This window comes from Cucumis sativus, chromosome 3, assembly GCF_000004075.3.
Source record: "Cucumis sativus cultivar 9930 chromosome 3, Cucumber_9930_V3, whole genome shotgun sequence".
NCBI classification, from domain to species: domain Eukaryota; kingdom Viridiplantae; phylum Streptophyta; class Magnoliopsida; order Cucurbitales; family Cucurbitaceae; genus Cucumis; species Cucumis sativus.
In genome coordinates, this window is record NC_026657.2 from 15,923,925 (window position 1) to 15,935,828 (window position 11,904).

The 11,904-nt window shown below is 32.9% G+C and overlaps 1 protein-coding gene across 1 annotated transcript; it reads left to right on the top strand.

Moving 5' to 3' along the window:
- The first annotated feature begins 5,280 nt into the window (after nt 1-5,280).
- LOC105434868 lies at nt 5,281-6,391 on the top strand. The gene has a single exon (XM_011653030.2). It carries the CDS (start codon nt 5,439-5,441, stop codon nt 5,922-5,924), a length of 486 nt encoding a protein of 161 aa, XP_011651332.1. The 5' UTR covers nt 5,281-5,438; the 3' UTR covers nt 5,925-6,391.
- The last annotated feature ends 5,513 nt before the right edge of the window (nt 6,392-11,904 follow it).

Genomic DNA, 11,904 nt, shown 5'->3' on the forward strand with positions numbered 1-11,904 from the left:
TTTAAGATTAAATGTTTATATACTTGAAAGTAAATTTACAAATGCTTTCATGAGACAATTGAAGTTTTCTATTGATTACATGACTGAGTTATTGAGTCTGAGGCTGTATTGAACTATGTGCACATAGGTTAAATTTCGTTGTTAACATTGAAGCCCACCACAACATGACTGAGTTATTGAGCTCGAGGCTGTCGAGAGTGATAGGCAAGCCCACCACGACAAAGACGATGGGGGTGATGGGCAATGCCCACCACATCGTAAAGTTAGTAATGATATTGAATGGTGGTTGTGTTAGGTGAATCCAACACAATGTAGAGAAGTTATGTTAGTTATATTGTGTTATAAACGAGAAATAGCTTGTTAGATTGTATAGTTATAATTACTAAATAGTTGAGAAAGTTGTTTTTATTTAATTACCTTTATTAATGTTTTTCTTAACGGACATGGCTTAATGTTTGGTAAATTTATTGCATGCATAGATCCATTAGAAAGTTAGGTTGAAAATTAGTCACTCACCAGGTTTTATAGCTCACCCTTTCAAATGCTTTCCTACTTTCCAAGTAAAGATCAAGCTCCTGATGCTTGATAGGCTGCCTCAATTTGCTAAAAGCTCCCAAATCTATTGTCAATACGTGGGTGGAGTTGTACATTGAGTCTAAGAATTATGGTTTATGTAAGCTTTAGGTGTTAAGGTTATGTAAATCTTGGTTGGATACATTTTTTTGTTATAATGCCTCTATCATGTTTATTTTTTAAAGTAGTGAATTATTTCAAGGTTGCACTTAATGTATGACTATGGGTTATTTAGGTTCCACGGTGTGGTGTTGCATGTAAAGTATTTTATACAAAAAATTAGAATGTTTGTCAGGTTCAAGGGTTCAACAGAGTCGACGTGTATCGTTTGAGGGGAACGATGTCAGAGTTGATGTTTGTTTATATTGAGTTAAATGATTTACGAAGCATGAGTTTTAAGTTTAGAAAGAGTTTGAAAAGATTTATAAATAAGTATGAATGAGTAATTTCTAAAGCATTCGAGTAAAATATGTTCCTTGAACATGAAATTTCTGAATAGATTATTGAATGATGAGTTTATAAAGGTAAATAAGTTAATGATATGTTTAAGCAAGTAGGATGCGAGAGTAGCATCGAGTTAAAGAGCTCTAGTAGCTAAGTACAAGTTAAGCTAAGCGTTGAGTTATAAGCTAACATTTTAAAGTAAAGCATGATTAAATGTCTAATATGACTGAGATTTGAGCATGAGGCTAAAGTAGTGTACCTATAAATTAAATTTTGTTGTTGACGTTGAGTATACTCTGTGACAATGATGTTGTCGGGAGTGTCGGGTGTGCTCCACAGCAACAAATATGATGGGAGTACTAGGTGTGTCCTACTACATCATAGACCCTCATATTATATTTCATGCTTGACATTGAGTGTACTCTATGACAACGATTCCATCGGGAGTGTCGGGCGTGCTCCTGCTCCACTACGACGAAGACAATGGGAGTGTTAGGCAAGCCTCACTACATCATAAAGATTAAGAATGTTGTATTGTCATGCTAATTAATCTTAAGTCGTGAAATGGCCTCACAAGAAATACTTTCCTAAAGAAGTGTTTATTGAAATTTTTTTCAAAGTTTTCACATACTTATTTCTTTAGTGAGCATGTTTTGTCTTTAAAAGTTGTCACTCATAGGGCTTTATATCTCACCCTTCCATGTTTTAATTTTCTTACAAGTAGAAATAGTGGTTCTGACACCTATTAAAGCTTTGTCTACTCTACTAGAAGTTTTATTAGATTTTGTACGACTCATTCCATATATGCATGATAGTTTGTAATTAAGCTAAGAGAGGAGTACTTAGTTGCTACTGTCTGTAATAGACTAGTATAATAGCTTTGATTTGAGTTTTGTAATAGGTGTTGTCTGGTTGGGACTCTGAACTTCATTTTGTCCATATAAAGTTGTTGAGCAAGTTGTCTATTGGTTAAATAAACATGAGAATGTTTTGCAAAGATTTAAATTATTGTCTTTAAGTTAGACTTTTTTTTCCGCATTTTATGTCTAAGTTTATTTGGAAAGAGATAGATAAGAATTACAAGTTAAGCAGGGTTGACATGCATTGTTAGAAGAAGAACGATGTCAATCGACTTTACTCCACATCTCGAGCCTAGTGACAAGGTGCTCCGAGATGAGGTGTGACATATGAAACCTTGTATCGATTCACCTTGATTTCATTAACTTTGTACTGTAGAATTTTTAAATCACGTCAATTTTAAAAGGGCATAAACTATTTGGTTTCATTGTTGAATTGTGCCTTAAACCAAGAAGTTCTTTTGTGCATCTTTCTTTGAATCTTCTTCACAAACGCAACTACTACACAACCAAGTTCTAATCTTGAAGATTGTATTGTTAAAGATCATGCACTCATAGTGTTAACCACTACTTCCCTATCACCTTCAACCGTGCTTATGTCGTTGGTTGCAAATCTTCGAAAGAAATGTAACGACAACAACAATTTAACTTAACCATAATAAAAAAAATTGAGATTATTTAGCCATAATTGAAATGTATAGATAATAAACATGATATTGTTCATCTTGGGTGTAAACCTTCGTAATCTTCCTTTTAGAATCTCTGAAAAGGCTTCCTATCATACCTAAATTGTCTTATGCTTATCTTATTTATGTTATTTACAATTTTAGCCCTAGAGTCCAAAGTATGCTATATATAAATCCTTTAACTCCAACGAAACCTTTTGATTTGTAATATGATATTCTTTATCAAATAATGTTATGGGTGAATTTTGTAACCAAAGGTGAAATGGTCAACAAACAAGAAATTTAGAGAAGCGAAGAACAAGAACAAAAGGAAAATGGGCCTAATCGGCCACGACTAGCAGTGGCCCAAGGTTGATGAGTTGAACATCAGCTTAGTAAGAAAGAGATGAAACCTTAAAAACTCTAGGTAAGAATATTGGGTTGGTCCTCAAGAAAAATCTAAGTACAAACGACCTAATCGTAAATCCTAGCCATATATGGAATAGAAGAAATGATAAAATCTATAAATAAGACCAAGAATAAAGTATATAGACAAGTAAGTTCTCCATCCAATATCAAATACCCTTAGTGCCTTCCAATTCTTTGTCTGACTTAAGCGTAAGAGTGAATGTGACTTTACACCTCACTAATGTCTAGGTTTCTCTTACTTGCACGTGAGTTTTCTTCTCCTATAATACAAATTTACCATTGTTATCTTGCTCTTTCCTCTTTCTATGAACATATCTAACACGTCATTAACTAAACATATTGTAAATTTATTTATTGATTATCTATCATTTATGTTGTTTTTAATCTTTATTTCTTAACCTATAGTTATACCGTTAATGTGAGGCTTTGCACCTACACGTTTGCTTACATAGCAATATCCAATTAGAGAGTACAATGATTTGATGGAAACATTTTAAAAAATTGTGAATAGTATTTGTTCTCTTATTAAGTATTTCTTCAACCAATAATTCACAACCCCACTGCCCACTACCACTTTAGTACTCTCCATTACACAAATTTGGCTGCCTCTTTCATCTCTATACTTTTGTTGCCCCTCCACTCACACATACTTCTTTTAATCATATATTAAAAGCACTTTTTTCTTTTAATTCTATCCTCTTTTTGTCATTTATACCCACACACAAAGGGAAAAAAAAAAAAAAGCTAAAGTTGTTATCTCATTTTCAAAACCAACTTCTTTTTCTTGGCAATTGATCCTAATGCATTTTCTTTCAATCACTCATCATCCCTCTCCCCTTAATTCATGCTTTAAAAAAATGTTTAGTGTATGTACTCCCAATTTTAGTAATCTACCTTTAAATTGTTTATTATAATTTTGGTCTATTAACTCTAGTTATTTTCATTTTTACCCTTTTAAAATGTCAGTTTAGATTCGTGTAATTTCATAAGGTGTGTCCTCCATTTTATTTGCTAGAACCAAAGCGATCATTTTTTAAGATTAAAGAAAATAAAATAGAACTAAAGTTTGAGTAATTAGAAGGACAAAAAAGGAACAATTTGAAATAAGTAGAATGACCAAAATGAACCCAATCAAAAGTATAGATATCACCTTACTAATTTAGGATAATCATTTAAATGACAAATGTGTTCAAATTATTTTGAATTAGAGCAAAATAGCATTCACTCAAATTTTGATATATTTACAAATAAATTGAATCACTCACCATATTTAAAAACAATCCTAGCATTTAAATGAAAAAAAATCCAAAACTTTGTCATTTATTTGGAAAAAAGAGAAGTATTTTCATTTTGTTTTAGCGATTGCAATACTAACTTTTATCTTTAAAAATATGATATTTAATACAACATGACATGATAATGAAAATTGAATTCAAAACATTTGTTATAGGTTTTAATTAACTAACTAGAATAGTTTTGAAAGATTTATTAAAGGTGAAATAATGTTACAAAGATATTTTTGAAACGTGGTTCACAATATTATTTTTATTATTAATATAATTACTTTATAGTGGTTTTAATATCTAAGTTATTTTTTAACAGCCTCGTAATTTGCATCAAAGTTATTCCCAATTTGATTAAAGTTGTTTTAGTTAAAATGATGCCACCCTTCTCCTTCTCCTCTCCTTATTCCTTTTTTCTATTTTTTTACCTCAACTTTATTCTCACATGTCATTGACTTGGCTTGCAACTGCCTTACTTTGTAAACGTTTCTCCCTCTACACCCAAACACTCCTCTCTCAATAACATATTAACCTTCTCTAATCATGGAAGCCCTTTTTTATTATATCTCGTGAGCAACACATTCCATTTACTATCGTTTTTCATTTACTAACGACCACTTTTCTAATACAATGGAGTGGTTTATGGTTATTTCCTCATCTTATTCTTCTTGTTGGTTTTCTTTTCTTTAGGCAACCGACATCTTTTTGCCAATTACATGTCTCCCAATTTAATTTCACTTTTTCTACTATGGGATTAGAATGAAGCGTACAAAGATGGGTGTCAAAGTATTATTTGTATCCATACAAGTAAAAGTGTTGATAATACTTGATATTTTCTCCCAACAAAGTTACAAAAACATTTGCCACTTCTTCTCATCTTCCACTTTTTTTATTTTTCTATTTTTGCTTTTGTTTGTTGGCATCAAACTTATTCCACTTGATTATGTAGTTGTCCTTCTATTCTGCCACGTGTCTTCCCTTTTTTATTAGGTTTTGAAATATTACCACCAACTTTCATAATGAAAAAATGAACCCTTCCCCTCAGCCCCAACCCCACTCTTTACCTTTTCTTAATCACCACTCTTTCTATTTCTCTCTCTCAACTCTCAATTCTCAACTCTCAACTGTATTTATATTCTGATTACCACCAAAGTTCTTAAAACCCACATTTCCATATATTTTTCCAAATGAAGGAGGAATCAGTAAGCAACATGGTGAAGCAGATGGGAAATGCTTTAAGAAGTATGGTGAAAAGAAAAGCTCGTGCTCTTAAAGCTCGTCTAATAATTTACTCATTGTTAGCTCAATCAAATTTCTTTGTTTCTTCCTCTATTCCTTTAACAACAATCTCTACTCATCATCACAATCAACAACATTCTCAGTTACAAGCAGTAGTTGAAGATCATCAAGTTGCTGAAACACAGCAAGAAACAGAGCGAGAAACAGGGGTGTGTACAAAGTATGAAGAAGCAGAGGCAGAAGCAGAAGCACCAGCAAGTGGTTCGGTGATTGAGATGGTGAAGAATTCAAAGGAGAAAGCTGGTGAAGAGTTTAGTCTTGAAAAGGATATTGATCATGTTGCTGATTTGTTCATCAGAAATTTTCATCAGCAGATGAGGATGCAGAAGCAGAATTCTCTTAACAGATCTCACCAAGAACTGCTTTTTCGTTGAACCCTCCGATTCTTTTTCTTTTTTCGAGGCTTATGATTGTGCAGTGGAAATCCAATTATGTACGTTTGGGAATTGGGATGGAAATTGGTAACTTATCCACGGACCACGTTGTTGGGTTCAGATCGGCAACATAAGCACTACTCTGCTTCATGTTCTTACTTGCTTCTTGTTTTTTTCTTTTATCATATTCAATCAATTGCTATTCACACTATAATTCAATAAACTTTTGTATATATTTTGTATTCATGGGCTAATACTTTGGCTCTTGTATCTAGCTGTTCAATTAACCTAACACTTTGTATAATTCAATCCAAATTATAATTTTGGATTGAGTTGGATTAGGTTAAAAAAAGTTGTTATTTGTTGGGTTGAAAAGTTTCATTTTCCTACCCAGCCATGCTTCTATGTGGATTTTGTAGATTGAAACTATCTAAAGTTTATGATTCCAATTCAATTGAAATTTTTAATATATATATATATATATATTTTTTAATTTCTTAAATGAAAACACCAAGAAATGTTTTCTTAGGTAATCTACTTTGTTGAGCAATTGTTGAGTGGACTAAATGATGCATAAAATAAGATATTGCAACTAAAAAAAGATGCTGAAAATTAAAAAGAAAATGCAAAAGTAGACAAATTGAAGACAATAAATTAAGATTTTGGACCAAATTCCCACACTCGTTTCAATCTCTACTTGACTCCTAATTTTTCATGGAAAATCAAGCTACTACGAATCCAACTTTCCATCTAACACAATTTAACATTTGATTAGCATGCTTAGTTCCTAATAGTACAAGATGTTCAACTTATCACGATCAAAATCATTATTATGTATTTTCAAGTGCAAAGAAAAAGAACTAGGTTGTTTTTATACTAAATTTATGAATTAAATTGTAACGAAATTGAAAGTTTAGATACTAACTTATTAGGAATTAAAGTTGGAAAATGTTACTTCAAAACTTGTAGTTTTATTCTAGTAAGACAAGAATATTATTTCAGTCATGATGAATGGCATTTTAAAAAAAATAAAGTGGCACAATGTGTGAAAGTGAAATAAATAACAATGAAAAATACCCAATTTGGGATATTGGAGAGCCTACGAAAACAGGTAAGGGAGAGGGCGGCAACGAGTTGTAAATCTTGTTATATTCAATCCTCGTTTTCAAATTCCATGAATCTTGGCGAGGGAGTGATGCCATTTAGTTAAACGTTGTTGTTGCAATTCGTCTAGAAGGAGTGTTGAGAAGTCTTCCATAGATATATACAGATGTCAATTGAGCTAAGTTTACGTTACAACATATACAAATTTTAAAAACCCTAAATTACAAATTTTCAATTCAACTCATTAAAGTAGAACAAAACAACTAATTTAATTTTGATAAAGTCGCTTATTTAAATATAATTATAATTACAACATTTAACTTTTAAAAAGTAATATTGTATTATTGATGCATAGACAGTAACAATTGGAAAAAAAATATTAAAGCTTCCAAAATATTATTGATGAATATCGTGTTTTCTGAATCCGTTAACGAGGGTTCAAATTTCATACTTTGTAGAAAATAGTTTTTTTTTATGGATAATTCTCATCGAGATATCAGTTTTTTATGGGTTTGCCCATGATCTTATCCTAAAGCCAGAATTATATTTTTTTTTCTTGATAGGCAATGCTCATCATGGATCTCGCCCATATCCTTTTTTTTTTTTTTTTGCCTTTGTTCATCAAGAAACCCTAGAAAATCAAGAAATTTATAAACCCATCAAGAAATTCGAAACAAATATATTAATTTTTTTCGATGATGACCATTGCAAATCAAGAAAATTCATTCGTTCATGAGTTTCGTCCATCAAAAAAAGTCTATCTAATTTGATGGGTATTATCAGTCAACTGAAATATTATCTTTGATGTTTATTGTCCATCAAGAAATAGTTTTCTCGACGTTTTTGGACCATCAACAAAATTAAGAGAACTTTGCCTATCAAGGAAATAAAAAATCTACATTTTTTTAAAGTTTTTTTTGTACTTCTTCAACAAAATAAGGAGACTTTTCTTGGCGTACATGATCGTCAAGATAAACATTGTATCAAGAAAAATATGGTCCTTTGCCACCATCAAGAAATCAAAATTTGTGTGCGTCAAGAAAGATCAAATTTGTAGTAGTGATATGTCTCGAGATGTGTAATGCAACGAAGAGGAAGTTCCATTGGGTCAACAATTTTTCCCTCCATCCATGGCTCATACACCATCCCCACCTATTTTATTTCAGTAGTAAACATTTTACGAAGCCCCAAAATTAATTCACCCAATAATCCCTCTGGAAGTCCAACAATATGGTCAGCACATCTAATAATCCATCTCATTACCACCCTCCCTCACTTTTCCCAGCCCCACCTCTAATTACCCAGCCTAACAACTTCCCCTCCAATTTCGAAGTAGGCCCAACCTTGCTCCACCTTCGCCCCACAATCCAACCACCTGTAGCCTATCCCCAATTATACCTAATCTCCTATCTTCTTCATCCAACATGCCTCCCACCTCACACTCTTCATCACTAAATGCCCAACCATTTCTGTCCTTTCAAAATGCTCCTCCATCAGACCCTCCAAATTCCATTGCCGACTGCGCCTTATAACTCTCATCCTATGACCACACGTGGAAAATCTAACATCTTTAAACCCAAGGCGTGGATCTCGAAAATTAGTCCTAATTGGACAGTCATGGAACCGGTGAGGGTGTTTATGTTCTTCGAACTCCTTAGTGAAAATCTACCATGAATGAAGAATTTGTTGCTTTGCTAAACAACCGAACTTGGGATCTTGTACCGCAAAACTTTGTTGGCAACAAAGGGGTATTCTAAATCAAACGAGTCGTTGACGGCTCCATACAATGCTACAAGGCTCATTTGGTGGCTAAAGGGTTTCATCAATATTCTAGGGTAGATTTTTTCGAGACATTAAATTCGATCGTAAAGTCTTCAACGATTCAGATAATCTTAAGCTTGGCATTATCAAATTGTTGGGTTCTTTGTTAGCTTGAGTTCAACAATGCTAGCTTTTCTCAATGGAGCACTGATGGAGGAAGTTCTCATGTCATGGCCACCAAGGTTTGTTGATTCGCAATATCCCGATTATGTCTGCAAATTAAGAAAAGCCATTTGTGACCTCAAATTAGCTTTCTGAGCTTGGCTGAACGACACTTAGGAAGAGATACAACTCCATTGTTCTTCTTCTTGTGTATGTCGATGACGTTATAATCACTGGAAATAACACTGATATGATCTTTAATCTTATGCGCCATCTTGATGTTTCATTTTCTCTTAAAGATTTGGGACACTTGAGTAATTTTCTGGGCATTCAAATGCATAATCTGAATTCTGAAATTTTACTAAATCAGCTCAAATATGTAGATGACTTATTGTTTAAACTTGAATTACATAATCTGAAGCCTGTCCCCTTTCCATGTGCTGTGGGAAAACAATTGTCTACATCTAATGGATCCTCAATGCACAATCTGTCTCTTTATCGAAGCACGGTTGGGGCTCTCCTTTACCTTACGCATGCATGCCCCAATATTGCCTATATTGTTAACCATTTAAGTCAGTTTCTTTGTGCTCCTACTGACACTCATTGGCAGGAAATTAAACGAGTATTGCAGTATCTCAACGGCACCAAGCATTATGGTATTCATATTCAACCTAGTTCTAATTTTAATATTGTAGCCTACTCAGATGCTGATTAGGCATTCAACATAGATGATTGAAGGTCTATTGCTGCTTACTATGTATTTGTGGGAAATAATCTTGTGTTGTGGTCATCAAAGAAACAACAGGTTGTTGTTGTTCAAGTACTGAGTCTGAATACTGTGCGTTGGCTCATACTTTTGCTGATATTACTTGGATCCAACAAGTGCTAGGTAAGTTGGGTATTTCTCAATCCTGTACACCTATCATATGGTGTGATAATATTATTGCCAGTGTCCTTGCATCAAATCCCATCCATCACGCCCAAACCAAACACATCCAGATCAACATACACTTTGTCCGAGATAAGGTACTCGATGGCCAACTTGAAATTAGGTATGTTCCCTCTATTGATAAAATTGTTGACTGCCTAATGATATCATTGTTTCACACTCAATTTAGTCAGTCTTCGAACCAAACTTGCCGTTCTTTCACTCTCCTCCTTGTTTGTGGGGGGATGTTAAGAAAGAAACAAAGACCAACAACAACTAAGTCAACAATCCCATATGTACCAATTCATCAAGACAAATGACCACGTAGGAAAAATTTCAGAATCCTTTATTTGTTATTTTTGTTATTATTTTGGCAGATTATGGACCTATAGAATTTTGCCATGTGTAACCCTATTTACTTCTTCTTCTTGTTTGTTTTGCCCTAATTGAAAAGGTTTCCTGAAATATAAATATAGACAAAAGGTCCATCATATTGAATGAGGAATACGATACAGAAAATTTCCACAATATTTTGGTTCCTGACTCTCCTTTCTCCTTCTCTCTCCTCTTTTTCCCTCCCAGCAACCTGAAAAAATTGGAAGTGAGATCTGTTTGTGGAAGAAATGAAGAAAAAAATAGAACATAAACTTATTTCGAGAAAGAAATAAAATGAAAATTTCTAGATCAAATACAATAGACTAAAATGTTTAGAGAGATAGTTTACCTTGAGTTTGTGTATCGCCATAATAGCCCACCACCAAAGATTTTAGAAAACTAAGGGAATGAAGGAAAGAAACTTCGAATTGAGCATAGTCAGAGTTTTTGAATAAAATAGTAGTTTTTTAAAACGATAAACAACAAAAATTGATATGAAAAGAAGAAGCTGGGGAAAGTGTTTGTCTACATGGAAGAGTTTAATTTCAATGTCAATGTCCTACGATGTTTTACACCTCGAAGAAGAATTCAAAAGTCCATGTTCTTGTTCAGGTACCATTAAGGTAAAACGTAATTTTTTCTTTTTCTACTTCTTTGATTTTGTTTTTTATTTTTTTTATTTTTGTCTTTTTGTTTGTTTCTTGTTCAATTTGATCCTAAAATATTGTATTAAGAGGCGATTCAATGAAAAAAGGTAGCATAATTTGTGAAATTTGTCTTCAGGTTCGATTTCTTTTTTCAGTTTGCTCATAGAGCTAGACTGTATTCAGACTTATATCGAGATTTTTGTGAAAAACGTGTTTTAGAGAAACAGATGTAGGGAGAAAGGAGGAGGGAGGCGAGAAATGGAAAGAACAAAGGAAAGAAAAAAAATTCACCTCAATAAAAAAGTAAAAAAGATTACCTCACTTAAAATGTGCCAACTCAACATGCCATGTCATTTTTTCATTGAAAACTAGATATACGCAGCGAAATTATGGATCAATTCTACTTTAATTGCATCTAAATGAATTTAGAGTTAAAAGAAAACTCGTACCTTTATCGTTTTTTGTTTATCGATATCTCCTCCTTATGAACTTGAACCATGGACCACCAATTATTATTTAGACTTGGAACCAGGTTGTGGGACCAAATAATTGAAGAAAATGGAGAGAGATATTGAACTTGGATGTAGAATTTTAGGGTTGAGATAGAGAGAAAATTAAGAATTTAGTATAAATTTGAAAATAATAAAATTTACCAAAATTTTCAAAAGTCTTTCAAAATTTGAAAAAAAAAATCTTTAAATAACTTAATTACATGCAAAAATGCATATAATCAGTACATCAAATCTCAACATCTAACATTCCACTAACCATCTAACATTAGAGAACTTAGTTGGTTGGGTGTTTGCATCTCGTGTAGTCACTTATCCCACTAAGTATTAGTGGAACTATCCAACAAGTTGAACTTTTTTACTAACTCTACTCCGAAGGCAATATGGTTATTCACTTATTTGGTCATTCAAGTCAAAGTCAAACTTTGACTTTTTACCATTTTGTTCCTGACTAATTTTGACCTATCAAGCATAAATCTGCATTCATTTTTTAT

Bases quoted from the DNA above. Each gene is read 5' to 3' on its own strand.
- LOC105434868 (XM_011653030.2), top strand. From the start codon at position 5,439: ATGAAGGAGGAATCAGTAAGCAACATGGTGAAGCAGATGGGAAATGCT.